The 17,013-nt window shown below is 33.2% G+C and overlaps 1 protein-coding gene across 2 annotated transcripts; it reads left to right on the top strand.

Annotated features, from left to right (window-relative positions):
• The first annotated feature begins 2,459 nt into the window (after positions 1–2,459).
• On the top strand, positions 2,460–15,455 carry LOC133204190 (lysine-specific histone demethylase 1A-like). 2 transcript variants are annotated; one of them, XM_061339939.1, is made up of 17 exons: positions 2,460–2,608; positions 2,836–3,031; positions 3,437–3,570; positions 4,340–4,418; positions 4,686–4,778; positions 4,954–5,060; positions 5,207–5,288; positions 5,471–5,565; positions 6,349–6,491; positions 7,272–7,362; positions 7,700–7,834; positions 8,383–8,456; positions 9,380–9,528; positions 11,147–11,445; positions 11,965–12,207; positions 12,398–12,479; positions 14,797–15,455. In XM_061339939.1, exons 1-17 carry the CDS (start codon positions 2,528–2,530, stop codon positions 15,009–15,011), a joined length of 2,298 nt encoding a protein of 765 aa, XP_061195923.1. In that variant the 5' UTR covers positions 2,460–2,527; the 3' UTR covers positions 15,012–15,455. The 2 variants fall into 2 exon arrangements, with proteins under 2 accessions (XP_061195923.1, XP_061195922.1); XM_061339938.1 differs by having other exon boundaries at positions 9,368–9,528.
• Positions 15,456–17,013: the final 1,558 nt, after the last annotated feature.

Here is a 17,013-nt window from a genome sequence, read left to right as displayed (position 1 = left end):
GTCGCCTCAAACTACGAAAAAGTGATAGATACATAGAATGTGAAAGGCATAATTAAAAATACAATCTTGTTTTTTTTTTCTTTGAAAAGTCTTCTTCTATATACTTTCCTCACCCTATTTGCACTAGGGGTCACTCTCATCTGGCCATTGACCGCTGGTTGACTTTTGCTCTCTGGACCCTCAAAAGGAGTTTATTATTGCAATTGCAGAAAATAATTATGAGATGCACATAATGTTTATCTTGACAGATTCTAATTACCGCCTCTACAGAAGCACTCGGCGGAGTTTGTCCACTATAATTATAAGGTGCCCGCTAGTAATGAGTTATAATGGTCAGGCAAGGTATGCATGAATGTTGGTGCATCTGGTGCAGAGCGCATAAATAACCCGGATAATGCAGCTGCCAAGCAAGGTGCAAATTTGCAGTGTGCGCATGCTCCAAATTAGACTATCTTTTTAAATTAGACGGACGATACTGCTGTGCGTGCAACTTACACTTTTCATTATATACTATGTACCAGTTCTTTCTTTCTTAGAAATATTTTTCTTTCTCTGTTTCTCTTTGTTTTTATATTTCTTTTATTCTGTATTTTTTTATTCTCTCTGGTTATATCTGAAAGAGTACCCTTCTCTCAGAACGAAGTCATTTCTCCTCTCCCGGAAGAAGTTTGCTCCTGGGTAGAAACCAGTCGTATTAATTATATCCAAGTTCTTCGTCTTTTTTTCCGGGATAAATTGCTTCGCCAGTGCTTGTAAACCTTCTAATTCAGTTGCTGATCCTCCTTGTAAATCGCCTAATTAAGTTTTTCAATTTCTTGTCATTTTCCGATTTTTCACGTCGGTGATAGATGAGATCGTATCAGACAAATTACTAGATTTAATTGATTTTTACAATTTAAGTGTGACTGTTTCGATTGACATTCATTGAGGCATGTATAAATAAGTGATTATAGAAGAAATAACATAAAAGGGTAATTAATATGTCTTCCTTCAAATTTAAGAAAAAATATTTAACAGGCTTCAGTGAAGAAAGAAAGAAAGAAAGAAAGAAAGAGAAGATGACTTCCAGTTCAGATGCATATTTAAGCAGAATTGTGCTGGTTGCTTCTTTCTAATTTTGTTTTACATGTAATATCGTGTCGCTTTGGTTTTAGATTTCTTTGAGTGCTTGAATTCACTCACTCAATAAGAGAAGCATTGGAATGACGGAATGACAATCATCTATACTGAATCTGTAAATATATATATATATATGAGAGAGAGAAAAGAGAGAGAGAGAGAGAGAGAGAGAGTTACTATTACGCAGTATTACATTATGTTACAGCTATAGCCCCTTGCTGTGTTCCTAATGAGAAAATTACGTCTTGATTTTTTTTCCTTTATCGTACATGTATTGAATGTGATGTAACGTTGTTATACTATCCGATTTATACATTAGGACAAATATACCCAATTTTATCTCAAAGTCCGTTCTTATAGTCAACGTGCAGCTAAGTGAAAGATAATAATACATGTATATATGTAAAAATGTAACCATTGTCTTACGTCAAATCCGAGATGCCTTGTTGCTCATAAATGTTATCATATTATGAAAAAAAAGTTGGATCCAAATATAGACGTAGACATATGAACATTTTGAATATGTTATACGATACTTATATGCCACTAGATACATGTACATGTAGCTCCATATGTCGCATTACAGATTAATGAGTATAACCATATATATAGAAATCACAGGCACCTGACGTTACTTATTTTTCTTTTAATAAAAAATATATATACCCCTACTGTTTCGTCAGGTGCCTGTGTATATAACAGATATAATGTATATTCATACATATATGGATGTTCTTTGAACAGCTCTAAAATGTTTATATAGTCTCTACGAGAATATCTCCATACCTCACCAATAGAAGCGCCGTAATATCTTACAACGACATAGTTTTCATTCTAATTAACTGATCTATCTGCTTAATTAATGGGTCTCCACAAAACATCTGGTGTCATGGTTGACTTTCACTGGGAACTAGAACGGCTCCTTTTTTAAGGGCAAACCGGAAACGGGTTTTCTTCCTTAATATCATGATAATTTTTGGTGGTATAATTTACATCTTACACTACCATTTATTGGAAAAGATAAGTAATTTAATTTTTGACTAAAATTCATTCGTTGTGTAATGCAAGTTCTGATGAAAAAGACGCAACTGCAGAGATCTGCGTCCTTTTATCTGATTACATGTATCGAATCAAGTGATTAGTGATATTATTTTTTCTTTTATTAGGAAAAAGGGCATTAAACAATTCTAGAAATAATATCCTAGACCGTAAGACGGAGAAAATGTAAATCTATACATACTTAGAAGGAAGAAAGACAACTCGAACTTGTTTCTATCGGGATCGGGATTCTAAAAATAATTTGCTTCCGGAAAGCGTCGGGCTTTGTTGCCTGCAAAAAATTAAAGTAAAGGAGTTTTATAACACTGTGCATTATAAAAAGACTTGTTGAAATTAGTAAAACAATAAGATGGAAGAAAAGAAGCGATCACCAACAGAGGAAGATAACGATGAAGAGGGAAGACGCTCTAGTCGGAGGAAGAAGGCAAAGGTTCGTTCCGAAAATTCTCGGACCTCACTGTAATATTGGCCAATATTTAACATTTTCGTTGAAATATTCCCCCCTCCATTTATGATAAATTTCACTGTAGAAGGCACACTAATTTATCCTATAAAACTGTCTTTCATTGCTTTGAACAAAACCAAATAGGGGAGGGTATGAGCAGGTGTGGTTTATTATTTTTTTTAAATAAATGTAGCTTATTAATTGTGTTTAAGGTTGAATATAAAGAATCAGATGAGCAAGTAACAACTGTGTCAGATGGAGAAATGGAATCAGATGAGGAGAAGAAAGACAAAGACATAAAAGCACAAGAAGAAAAGAAACCACCTCAACAACAGCCAGCTCCTGCCCCAGCAAAGACTGACCCCGAGCCGGAGCCAGAAAACGACAGTGAAAATGATGACCCTACAGGTATACACAAAATCAAAAGTAAACAAACATCTGATTTTTTTTAATTCACTGTGTAGGGTAATCCAAGAAGGTTTGTCATAAAAGTTTTTTTTGATACTGTCAGCAAAAAACTTATATCTGATATATATTCGTCAAATCTAAAAAAAAAAATGTAAGGATTTGATTTTGTTTAATTGCAATCAAAAATATTTATCACTGAATAATTTAAAAGGTTCTTTGATAAACACTAACTTGTACCTGATGCTTAAATGGAAATAGATTTTGAATAACAAATACTGAAACAGTTAAAATGCATAATAAAAAAGTTATTTTTTTTAATTGTAATATAACAGGTATCACTCCACGCAATACATAAAAATAATGACATACTTGTCTTTATATATTTTTAATTGTTTATTTGCACAGGTTTAGAAGGAGCAGCATTCCAAAGCAGAGTTCCATTTGACAAAATGACATCACAGGAAGCAGCATGTTTTCCAGATATTTTGCAAGGGCCCCCTCAGTCCCAGAAAGTCTTTTTACATCTTAGAAACAGAATTGTAAGTCTTCAAGCTTCTCAAAAATACAATAAAATATAGATAGAATCGTAAGTCTTGAAGCAGATATAGAATTGTTAGTTACTCCCCATTCTTACTTCAAAAATTTTAAATCCTTTGATATTTTAGGAAAACACTTTAAATTACTAAGTAAGTTTCCTTGCATCTTAGGAAGAAAATTGTAAGTCATTGTTTTTCTCGGGATTGAAATATGTCCCATGAACAGGTCTGTACCGTAAGTCTTCTTAAGTTCCTGGGAATAAAATTTGTAGTCTCATCTCAGGACTTTCCGAGAATTGTAAGTCTTCTGATATCCTAAGCTCAAAATCTTAGGAAGAGAATTTGTCTCATATTCTAGGCCCAAAATGGTGATTGGTGAGTGTAGATCTTAGAAAGTTTTCTTGCATCTCGAAACTAAATTGTAAACATATACATGGACTATAGGAGATCTCGAAAATGTTTTACATAGTGTGATAATGTGACATTATATTCTGGATATTTTGATACCAAATATAGAATGAAAGAATTGTTTAGTTAACAGTAGAGGGACTTCAGACTGTCAGAGATTTTCTTGATGGAAGATTTCTTTAGTGTTGTATTTTACTCTTTGTATTTTGTCTGCTTATAAGTAATCATGCATTAAGTTTATAGCCTTTGGCTTTCATAAAGTGAGCATTTAAAAAAAAAAAAAATTTGATGACCTTATCATGTTTGCATATACATATAGTCTGTTCAATATTAGATATGTTTTTCTTTCTATGTATACATCTAGCTTCAGTTGTGGCTGGAAAATCCTAAACAACAGCTAACATTTGAGGTAGCCCTTCCACAGATTGAGGCACCATATAACAGTAAGTCTTAAATGTGTAAGATATAAAAATACAGATTAAAGGGTTTTTTTTGTTCAAAGTTATGGAAAGAATATCCGGTTCTTTAGAATACATATTTATTGAAGCAAAAAAAGGAATTTTTGATATGAAAAATGAAAGAATATGAGTTGACTTTGAGTCAAGTTTTCTTTTATTTTTTGGAAAAGATTCAGGAAAATAAAATACATTATTTGTGTATACATGTAAAAGACTTGATCTTTACTCCACGCCACAATCTTTATAACAAAGGTGATGGACCACTAGTAATGAGAGTACACACGTACCTAGAGAGATTCGGCTACATCAACTTTGGTGTATTCAAGAGATTGAAACCCTTACCTGGTACGATCTTAAATTTTGAAGATATTGCTGAATAAAAGAATGAAAAAAGATAATACACAGCGAAAAATAATATGGATAAAAAAATTCTTAAAATTTTAGCAGCAAGTTTATTGTGTTTTGTTTCTGTCAGCTTGAAGAAAAAAAAATTTGAAAGTGTATTTTAAATAACTTGCAGTTAAAAAGCATGGTAAAGTGATAATTATTGGGGCTGGGATAGCAGGACTGACTGCAGCCAGGCAGCTAATGGCTTTTGGAATGGATGTCACAATTCTTGAAGCCCGTGTAAGTATATGTTTCAGATATGTTATGAAATAGATTTAGCTGTGAGATAGAAAAGGATTACCAAACTTAGTAATGAGAATTACATATTCACTTGCATATGTTAAAATACATGTATACTATATGTCCATTAATCTATTGATGTACAGGACCGTGTTGGGGGTAGAGTAGCCACATTCAGGAAAAATAACTATGTGGCAGACCTTGGAGCTATGGTGGTGACTGGTCTGGGTAAGTTTTATTGAACAGGTGAAAAATATTCTTAGTTTTATTTAAGCTCTATGATATTGAATGCTAGGAGTAAATGTTAAACATTTTCATCTGATTCTGAATAATATTTGTTACTGTAATTGCTTTCTGGATTTATTTTTGTGATTTACATGTACATGTGTCTGATATTTACTTGGAACCAGGTGGAAATCCAATGACCATACTAAGCAGACAAATTAATATGGAGTTGCATAAAATTAAACAGAAATGCCCTTTGTATGAGACCAGCGGTAGCACAGTGAGTAATTCATTACATCTAGGGCTGTCACGGTTCCAAAATTTTTCGGGTCGGGTCGGTTCTGTAAATTTTCGGTTCGGTTCCGGGTTTTTCGGGTCTGGTATTTACTTCTATTTTAAAACTTAATTTCATGAATTAAACTGAAAAATCTTTATTTGTTACATTAAATTTACATTGAAAACAAGTCTTAACCATGCGAACGTCTAGACATCGGTGACTTGGCCTACTATTAGCCACAACCTGACCATTCCTGCTCGTTTTGATAATTATCTAATACTTCCGTGACAAGTGTTTTGTCATGGAATGAAGTAGATTTCAGTTGTGATGTTTATTTATCACTGTTATCGTCATCATTTCTTTGATTTCGACGCCATTTTTTTGTATTGAACAGACTCTAATATATAAACCAAACCCGAACCGAAATCCAGAAAAATGGAACCGGAACCAAACCGAACAACTTGGACCGCGGTTCTCGGTTATTTTGGGTACTCGTGACAGCCCTAATTAAATCCATAAATTTACTTAAAGCTTTGGTTATGGAAAATACACATCTAATAGGGGAATTACTGGACTACATATATACATGTATATATGTCAGATGCAAGTCTGAATGGAAATGGAAAAGTACTTAATAATTTAAACAGTCTTTTACAGAGAAAAAATTATTGTTAGATATTTTTAATGTTAAGATACATGTATTTTAAGATCAACAATTCTAGTTCCAATTGATAAGGAGACTAGCAATTAAACTTAGAACTCTCAGTGATTGTTGTGTACTTGTAGGTCCCCAAAGATAAAGATGAAATGGTAGAGAGGGAATTCAACAGATTACTAGAGGCCACATCTTATCTCTCTCATCAGATGGACTTTAACTTTGTCAACAACAAACCGGCCTCACTAGGACAGGCCCTAGAGGCAGTCATCAAGTAAGATTTTTCTCCTAAGAAATAAATTTTTAAAAAAATTTTATGAAACATTTATAAAAAAATCTGTTGAGAGAGAGAGAAAGAGAGAGAGAGATTGAAAAATGAATGTTAAAGCATTTTACATTAGGCCAGAGGCTAGCTACTTAATAACTTGCTGATAATTTTTGGGTAGAAGTATTAGAAAAATGTATGATACAACCTCGTAAAGTTGCCACTAAATCTAGATAGCAGATTACACTGCATGACTGACACTAAGATTGGATTCTGTTAGCCAGTATTACATTTAAATATTTGTAAACATGTGTTCTATATCAGTCATGAAAAGATTTTACTTGACAGAGTTATGCCTCTTTGTATATACAACCCGATGGATACACATACATGTAAATAGAACAACTTTTTCTTAAAAGTAATCTCCCTTTGTTATCCTAAATAACATTTTTCTCACTATATCCTTTGTAATTACCTGTAAATCTTTTTAACCTTCAGACACTTTTGGACAATTTCAAATGTAACCTTTCATGACATACATGTATTGTTTTGTTTTGAACATATTTTATTGACAAGCAAAAGGATAAGAAACAAGTTCTCTCAACTTACGAGTTCTTCTCCTTATGCATGATGTATTACATGTATTATGGGGGCAACATAGGATTTACATATAGAGCATTGCCCCATAAAGTTGGTTATGTTATAGAGGCTAAACAGAGGTTACAGGATGACCCCCAGATTGACCCTGCAGAGGGTAATACAAAAGTTGATAATGGTGTTTATTTACAGAATGCAGGAGAAACATGTAAAGGAAAAGCAGTGTGAACATCAGAAACATATTTTAGAGTTACAGGAGAAACTGAAAAAGAACCAGACCACGGTAAGTACAGTATAGGGCTTAATTAATAAACATGTACAGTAGTAATAAGTTACTGTAGCTGTTGACATGAAGGGAAAATCAGAATGCATAGTGAATTCATAAAGAATGCCGATGTGAAGCATCATATTCCATATCCCTTTGTTTACTAAAAATAAACTTATTGAGATAGTTTGTATGATCTATTACTTAGCTGACTAAATTGTTAGAGTTTACTGATCATGCTGATATGGCTATGATCTTTATTTTCAAAATGAAAGTTTATTTAACCAGTGTCATAGACTGATTACAAATCAGATTACTATCTATCAGGGTTAAGAAACTTTAATTCTTGTTACAGATGTTGTCTCTGAAAGACAAAGTGGAGGAGCTACACAAACAATGGAAGGAGGCTTCAGAGGTCAAACCGCCAAGGGACATAACTGCCGAGTTCCTGGTCAAGAGCAAACTACGAGATCTCAATGCTGCGTGTAAGGTAGGGAACACATCTGTGTCATTTGTTATACTTCAAAAGCATATTTTGATCATTAATTGTGATGGATTCAGATAAGGGAAAGGTCTTTATTGTCACCTATTGAAATGTGTATATTATTTATAAAAATTGAGTTTGTGTATTGTAAATAGCTTTTGAAATATGCATATTTTTGGTGAATTTTAGGATACGTGTATTTTAGGTAGTAGTTAAATACATTAAGGTAGGGTTTGAATTTTTTTGGTAAAATTATGTCTGTTTAAGGTACGTGTAGTACAGTAAAATCAAATATGTTCATGGGGTCAAATTTTCGTGGATTGAGAAAAAAATGGTGGTTTGTGGGGTTTTAATTTTCTGAATGAAGAAGTGCTGAGTAGTATATATTTTGAAAATTTACATTTGTGGAGGACATGAATTTGTGGGTCTCATCATACTCCGACAACAACGAAAATTAACCTCCCCCCCATCCACACACGCACACACAAATTAGTGATTTCACAGTAATTAAAATAGATGAATATTAGGTAAGTTTTAAAATATATGTATTGTAGGAGTATGAGCAGCTGCATACACAGCAGAAAGAAATTGAAGATAAACTTCATGAGATGGAGACATCATCACCAAGGTAATAAAATGTCAGGAATTCTGCCTGGTGACTCGGACATTAAGTATACATGTACTTGTGCATATTTTATTTATATTTGTGTTTTTATTTTTTATACACAGGTACTAGTCTGTTTAAATATATATGTTTGTTACAATATCTATATGAAGTAAAGCAATCTCAGCTTTAATACAGAAGTTGATAAAATACATTTATATACAAGTCTGTGCCCTACTTGTACTAGTTCTTTATAATATTACAGCATATACAGTATATAAACAAGATAGATCGAAGCTTAACCCTCATAAATCTTATTTACTCCATTATGAATCAGTCCTAAAGTATTCCACACTTTAGCTTATTTGACAATTTATTTGATTCGAAATTTAAATAAATTAAACCAAATGCAAGCACATTCTGTTTGAAATCATAGCAGACTGTACAGTGACACTCCTTCCACGTAAAATACATATGTGTAGCTATAGAATTCTAATTATCAGGACATTTCTTAGTTGTGTTACTGTTTTAATGTTGTATTTGTTTCTGTTAACTTGACAATCTTATTTCTCTACTTATCAGTAATTTATGATTGTTTTGGCTGGATTTACAAGTAATTTCTGTCTTTTAATTAATTTTTAGTTTATGATGTCTTTCTTTCTGTCATTCTGAGCCAACAACTTTGTTTAGCTCTTGTGTTTAGCTCTGTTCCACCTTATATAATCTTGACCTTGACTTCTGACCTCATTACAGATCAATTAAACACATTTAATTTAGCTGTGTTTTTAGTACTGTACATGTAATCAAATTATGAGTACTTCACAATCCAGCCATATTACATTTTAGTAGCAATCTGTTCATGTTCAGTGTTCGTGTTCAATGTTCATGTTTGCTGCAGTGAATACAGTTCAGGCAGCTCCACTAATTCTCCATAGATTTGGTTGCAGTGATGTTTACCTGTCCTCACGTGACAGACAGATCCTGGACTGGCACTTTGCCAACCTGGAGTTTGCTAATGCCACGCCCCTTTCTCTTCTGTCACTCAAACATTGGGACCAGGATGATGATTTTGAATTTTCTGGGAGTCACTTGACAGGTAATGTTAAACTGTATCATTGAAGTCTGAATTTGAAACTTTCTATGTTGCATTAAGTGAGCTGGTAAAATAGAATATTTACATCTCTAAAATGTAGGCTATTATCAAATGTTATCTGAGTTAAATATGAATGTGCCTCATAGAAGGTCAAGGTGTTAGTCTCTTAGGGAAAATTCGGTGTTTCCATGTATCCCCCCCCCCCCCAACACCACCACCACTGGAGCATGCTGAGGACAGTTGTGTTCTTGAACCCATAGTTAACTTCATTTTGTGATAATTGACTTCTCTTTTGTTGAAAAGTGTACACAAATTTCCAAGATTTTTTTTTTGTTATTTGAAAGTGAATAAAATGAAAGCATGACTGTCATAAAATAGTTTTGGAGGTTGCCTACATGATAAACATTAATGTTCAGTTTGAATTGGAAGTAAACATATATATGTACTCTTGAGTTTCACATTACACTTTTTAACCATAAACACTTCAGACATACTGTTATTTTGCTGAACAGGAAAGCATTAGTTTTGAATATCAATAAGTTAAAAAAAGAAAACAAAAAAAAATTAATTGCTGCCAAAGGTGTTTGTGCAAAGAAGACAGAGAGGCTTTCCACAAAAGTGTTTGTTGTTTTTTTTTTTTTTCAATTGAAATCCTGAGTAATTTAGGTGAAATAATGATACAAAAAAAAGAATTATCAAATATTTATCTGAATTAAAGACCACACCCCATTAAACTTGCAAGAAACATGTGAACAACTCTTCAATTTTGTTAGAGAAATCCTACACTTTGTTGATAATAGTTCCATTCATTTATGTTTTCAAGGCTATTGGTTCTTGAGTTGCTGTAAGCATCAGAGCCATGCATCTCTCTTTGGTAAAATAATTTGACACCTTTTAACAATTGTCTGTCTTGGTTGCATAATCTGCAGTTGTAAACATAATAAAAAGAGTTTTCCCTCTGAATTATTTCATGTTCTGTTTATGTCTAGATGTCGGGTGTTGTTTTCAAGAAGAGAAGGAAAAATAATTTTTCAGCTTTATTGCCTTAGTTCTTTGTGTTCTTCACCTGACCCCTCTTAAAAGCAATATGTTTCTTAGATGCTGCTTTGGGTTTTCATTTTTTTTTTGCTGGAAAAGAGATATTGCTTCTGGTTTTCAGAAACAGCAATGGGTATGGTGGGAGGGGGGGGGGGGGGTCAAATGTTTGATCTCTTTATTTGGTTCTCTATTTGTCCATTTGTTCAATGGTAAAATTTTAAGAAGTCTTTTTCATTTCATCATCAACCTCATTGAAAATGAATTCATCAAATGCCTGTGAAAATTCAAGAGATTTTGTAGTAAAGAAAAATAGAAGTGGTTCAGACAGTATAACCATAATTCTAGCAGACGTTTTATGATTTCACAGATATACATATAAATCACAAGTTGCCTAAAATTCTTTAATGTTAGTTAATTGCCTGTACACAATAAATTTTTGGAGAAATATGTATAAAATGAAGAAAAATTGCAAAGATTATTTAATGTATATTAAGGAACATTACAAAAGAACAAGTTTCAATATACACAAGTATATTTGTTTACATGTACATGAAAAACTGATGTCTTTTAAAATTTTTGACAGTACGAAATGGCTACTCCTGTGTCCCAGTAGCCTTAGCAGAGGGTCTGGATATCAAACTTAACACAGCGGTCAGGAAGTGCAATCACACAGCCACAGGGGTGGAGCTAGTGGTCAGTAATGCTAAAAATAACTCTAACCAACAAACCCTGAAGGCAGATGCCGTCCTGTGTACCTTGCCCCTGGGGGTGCTGAAGGAATGTATCAAGGGGAATGGTCTCAATTGTGTTCAATTCAATCCACCATTACCAGAGTGGAAATCCTCAGCCATTCAAAGAATGGGCTTCGGAAACCTCAACAAAGTAATTTTTTTTTCAAATTCATACTGTAAAATCATTTATTTTTGTGGGGGTTTAAGTTTTTGTTGTTTTTGAGGCATGAAGAACCCATGCATTCATGTTCAGCACAAAATGTAAAATTTATTATACATAACTACTCAACAGTTCCCCTGAATGAATATTTTCCTCAAACCTTGAATATTTGACCTACGAAAATATGTGATTTCACAGTATACAGAGATTTTATTCTTTGCTTCTCAGTAAATAACGAATACCATAATAAGCATAACTTAACAATAGATTGATTAGAGATGAATATTTTCAAGGCAGCTTAATTAGTATTTACTTTCCAAATTAAGATCCATACCCCAATTTGAGAAAATTTTCATTTACATGTGTATGTGCTTATGATAGTAAGAAGTTTTTTTTTTGATATAAGTGTTAAGGAAAAATTGCTTTTTGACAAAAAAACTTCAGTAATAGATACTTTTCTGTCCTCCTTTCAAGCATTAATAGCAATTCCTTTTACAACATCTCTTACAGGTAGTGCTATGTTTTGACAGAGTGTTCTGGGACCCTAATGCTAACCTGTTTGGTCATGTTGGTAGTACAACAGCTAGTAGGGGGGAACTCTTTCTTTTCTGGAATCTCTATAAGGCTCCGGTGCTGCTGGCTCTGGTTGCCGGGGAAGCAGCAGCCATCATGGAAAATGTCAGTGATGATGTCATAGTTGGACGGTCTCTTGTGGTTCTCAAGGGTATTTTTGGCAACAATGCAGTCCCCCAAGTAAGTTCTTTTTTGCTTCAAAATACATGTATAAATACAGATTTAGCTCTTATGAGCAGTAATGTCATGGACATTTAAACTTTTTGGAACATAGACCTTAACTTAAAAACCCTTGACATAATGCAATTTTTGTTTCAACACAATGAAATATACATATACTCAGAAAGTTGAATATTTCCTTTGTTTGCAGCCCAAAGAGACCTTAGTGACCCGCTGGAGGGCAGACCCTTGGGCACGTGGTTCTTATTCTTTTGTGGCCGCTGGGTCCTCAGGTAACTACAGCTTTGGTGTACACTGAGACATAGGAATCTGCAGTAATTCTTCATTTGTTGTCTGGATGATTTAAAAAGAAATGCATCAATATGAATAAAATGGCTCACACTCCTGCTTTTATATAAATGTACATTTATAGATTAGAATGTTCTAAAAACACATGCTGAATCTACAGGTGACATCTTTTTTTAAGACATATTTTTTATTATGGTATGGCAGTCCTGTCCATCCATCTGTCCAGCTGTCTGTTACTTTTTTGTGTCTGGCTCATAATTTAAAAATACTATAAGGCTTAGGCTCTTTGTCAGCTGATGTATTTTGGGTCTCTTTAAAGTTTGAATTGACAAGGAATACTTTCTACACCTGAGGTCATCACTTGTCAATTCCTGTATAACAATCTCATGATTAATTAAGGAAAAGAATTTGGTTAAATTTAGGTACAGCTGAAAAATTCTTTTAATATTTGTGAACATGATAAAACCTATGAATGATTACTTCTGGTGTAAAGTGCAGTTTAGATTTTCATTAAAGTACACTTTTCCCCTCATTTGAAAAGTAAAATGGCGATAGTATCAGACTAGCACATCATAAAACAGACACAAGTCCTGTCTTGTTATATAATTTTATGGAGTTTATCTCCTTTTGTTTATAGAGAAAATCTTTAGTAAAGAATTTTCCTTTCCATTATCACAAAAAGATAGAGATTGATTCAGTTTCTATTCAATGTTTAAGATAAAAATTACATCATAAACAACAATAAAATCTTGTATATCATGAAGTTTTTAATTTGTTTTGTGAAAGTTACTGCAAATTTGTTGTAGAAACCTTTGACAGGCATTTCTTGCTAGGATACTTAAATGTTAAAATCTCACTTCATACATAAAAACTTGAAGTACAAGAAGTGAGGATAAATTTTTAAAACTTAAACAGTTTTTTTGATGTCTTTTTTTTATACTTAGCATGGCATATTTATGGAGGTCTTTGCAGAGAGAAAAATCAATGTTTTTGAAAAACAAATTACAATGGAAGTAAACAAATCAAACTAAATTTAAGTTATTGATTCCTTTACACTTGAATCCTTTGAATGTACTTTTGATTGTCTGATCACCTTGTCTCACCTAGGTGACTTACAGTTATCTTTTCAGTGTCTTGTGCAAAGTGTGTTCACATTAATGTTTTTAATTGGATTTGCAAGATAAAAATCTTCGCTGCTTTTCATTTCTTTAAGTTTTTAGCTCACCTGAGCCAAAGGCTCAAGTGAGCTTTTCTGATCAAAATTTTTCCGTTGTCTGTCGTCGTTGTTGTCGTTGTCTTTGTTGTTGTAAACTTTTCACATTTTCATCTTCTTCTCAAGAACCACTGGGTCAATTTCAACCAAACTTGCCACAAAGTATGCTTGGGTAAAGGGAATTCAAATTTGTTCAAATGAAGGGCCACGCCTTCTTCCAAGGGGAGATAATTAAGAATTTGTGAAAAATTAATGGCATCATTAAAAAATCTTCTCAAGAACCACTGTGCTTGAAAATATGAAACTTATGTGGAAGCATCCTCAGGTAGTGTAGATTCAAGTTTGTTCAAATCATGACCCCTGGGGGTCGTCGGGTGGGGCCACAATGGGCGATCAAAGTTTTACATAGGAATATATAGGAAAAATCTTTAAAAATCTTCTTCTCAAGAACAGCAAAGCCATGATTGGTCATATTTACATGGAAGCATCCTCATGTATTGTAGATTCAAGTTTGTTCAAATCATGACCCCCGGGGGTCGGGTGGGGCCACAATGGGCGATCAAAGTTTTACATAGGAATATAAAGGAAAAATCTTTAAAAAATCTTCTTCTAAAGAATAGCAAAGCCATGATTGGTCATATTTATATGGGAGCATCCTCAGATAGTGTATATTCAAGTTTGTTCAAATCATGACCCCTGGGGGTCGGATGGGGCCACAATGGGCGATCAAAATTTTACATAGGAATATATAGGAAAAATCTTTAAAAATCTTCTCAAGAACAGCAAAGCCATGATTGGTCATATTAAAATGGAAGCATCCTCAGATGTTGTAGATTCAAATTTGTTCAATTCATGACCCCCCCCCCCCCCCCAAACCACTTTTTTATTTAAACTTTTCATCCTTTCAAGACTGAACTGATTTCTGCGTTTTCCTAGCCATAGTGCTCAGGTGAGCGATGTGGCCCCTGGGCCTCTTGTAACTCTTCTTATCAAAGATACATTAAGTAACATTTTATACATGTATATCAAAGCAAAACTTTAAACAAGATGATCAAGTCTTGACAACTTATCTTTGTTTGATTTCACAGGCAATGACTACGATTTGATGGCCACCCCTGTTTCAAATTCTCCTGGCAGTTTACCTCGCCTCTTTTTCGCTGGGGAACACACAATCAGAAACTACCCAGCCACCGTCCATGGTGCCCTGCTCAGTGGACTTCGAGAGGCGGGACGTATAGCTGACCAGTTCCTGGGGGCCCCTTATGCTCTACCAACGCACAAAAACGAAGGAGTGAAGACATAATACCAAAGAACATTTGTCATTCAAAGTCATTAATAATTCTATCACTGAGACATACCATATGAATGTGGCTGGCATAATTACAGATGAATGCAGAGGCTGTTTTTTTTTTCTCAACATTATCCAGGTAGCATTTCCTCAGTATCATAGAAGAGCCAGGATGATTGGCAAAAATGGCAGCAACAATTAGTTTTTGCATTCATAAGATGGCATTAAATGATCAGCTTTTTATGTTGTTTTTACTAGTATGTAGTATGTGAATGACTTTCCATCATCTTTTTCTCTACACTTGGCGATAAACATAAGATTTTAAAAAAAAATAACACTGACTTAATTTCATTAATTTTCAGTGGTTCACTGTGTGTGTGTTTGTATCATTTTTGCTTTTCTATGCACACTACACTGTAAAAGCAAGCATTATATGATCCAATAAAACATGCAAAAATCTATAGTAATTATTTATTTTTTTGCACTCTTCTGATATTTTTGCAGAGTGCACATTTTTCAGCAAAGAGTGCAGGGAGTTGCAGAAACAGTAAAAAATAATCCATAGATTTACATTCATACAGATGTCAGTTTGAAAGTAGTGATATATCAACGCTAGTTACATCTTTTCATTGAATGATAATATTGGGGATGGCTGGAGAGAATTTGAATTAAGCACCAATTTTTGTGTTAAATGACTTGAATGCAATTCATGAATCGTCTAAATTTTTAAATCTTTGACATAATAAGAACCAATATAAACCAAACTCTACGAAAAAAAAAATGCACAAAGCATTGTTCGGAAAAAAAGATTCAAATTTCTCAAATTAAGGGCTAAGCCCATAGGCAAAATTTTTTCAGATAACAAAATATAACCTCCTACCAAATATTAGAGAGGGGGTTATGTTGAGAAAAATATGTGACATCAGAAGCCCTGACAAAAAGTTGGAGAAAACAAAACTTAAGCTGTAAATCATGAACTCACATAAATAATTCCATGTAGTGAAGATAAAACATATCTAATAATGATTTCATTTACATCTAAATTCAAAAGGAATCAAATATTTTAGTAAACATGTTTACAACTCTCTTGACATCATTTGTCTATTTACCTGATTTATGATTTGGTATTGTAGACAGTAGTTACTTTGAAACAAAGATATATGTGTAATAGAGTGATGTTTCCATGACTAGTAAATATAATTATTTGTTAAATGTCTGTAAACGGTTAAGAAAGGGGATATCAATGGTCATAATTTATAAAAAAATAAATTATGTTAGTGATGTCAGAAGAGAATACTTTACTTGTGCCGTTTTGCATCTTCAGATGAATCTGAAAGTTATTGAAATAGACAAGAAACAAATTTGAAAGCAAATTCTGAGGATAAAAATTCAAACGTTTGTTAAAGAGAACAAATATCTTCTATCGGGTCAAAATTTATTGCGCACTATCCTGCATTAAATCACATTTAGAAGGTAACACCCCTTTAGTATATTTTAAGAAAGATGTTTTGTAAGAAAATGTTGAAAAACAAGTTTATACATAAGAAAACAATTCATCTTGTTTGATCAGAATAATAGCTTATTGGTCTACAACTGCAGGGTGATGAAATATATCGGAAATAAAAGATATGCTTGTGTGGAGCATTCAAACTTGCGTGTTTATTCAGCTGCACCTTATTATCTGTTTATAATTCAAAATACAAACGTGTGCGGTAAAGACAATTTATATATATCCCTGTAGGAATGTATCTGTTTTCTGTTAAGAAGTGATTACATGTTTTATGTGTTGATCTTGTTTTAGATAAGTTTGAAAACGTCATTATGTTTTTTTTTTTTTTTTTTAAAAAAAAGGCCTTGATATCGTTAACTTTAAGATGGAAAAATATTTACCCCACCACAAAATGACACATTTTATTACTCTTAATGAAACGTGTGAATATGATTGTAAAAAGTCTTGGTGAGATGCAATAAAAATAAAATGAATCTACGCATTTAAAAAAAAATCTTTTAATATGTT

This window comes from Saccostrea echinata, unplaced genomic scaffold (genome assembly GCF_033153115.1).
Source record: "Saccostrea echinata isolate AGI-Se365-2 ecotype Australia unplaced genomic scaffold, CSIRO_AGI_Sech_v1 ptg000052l, whole genome shotgun sequence".
NCBI lineage: Eukaryota > Metazoa > Mollusca > Bivalvia > Ostreida > Ostreidae > Saccostrea > Saccostrea echinata.
This window is presented reverse-complemented; position numbering and strand designations above follow the sequence as displayed.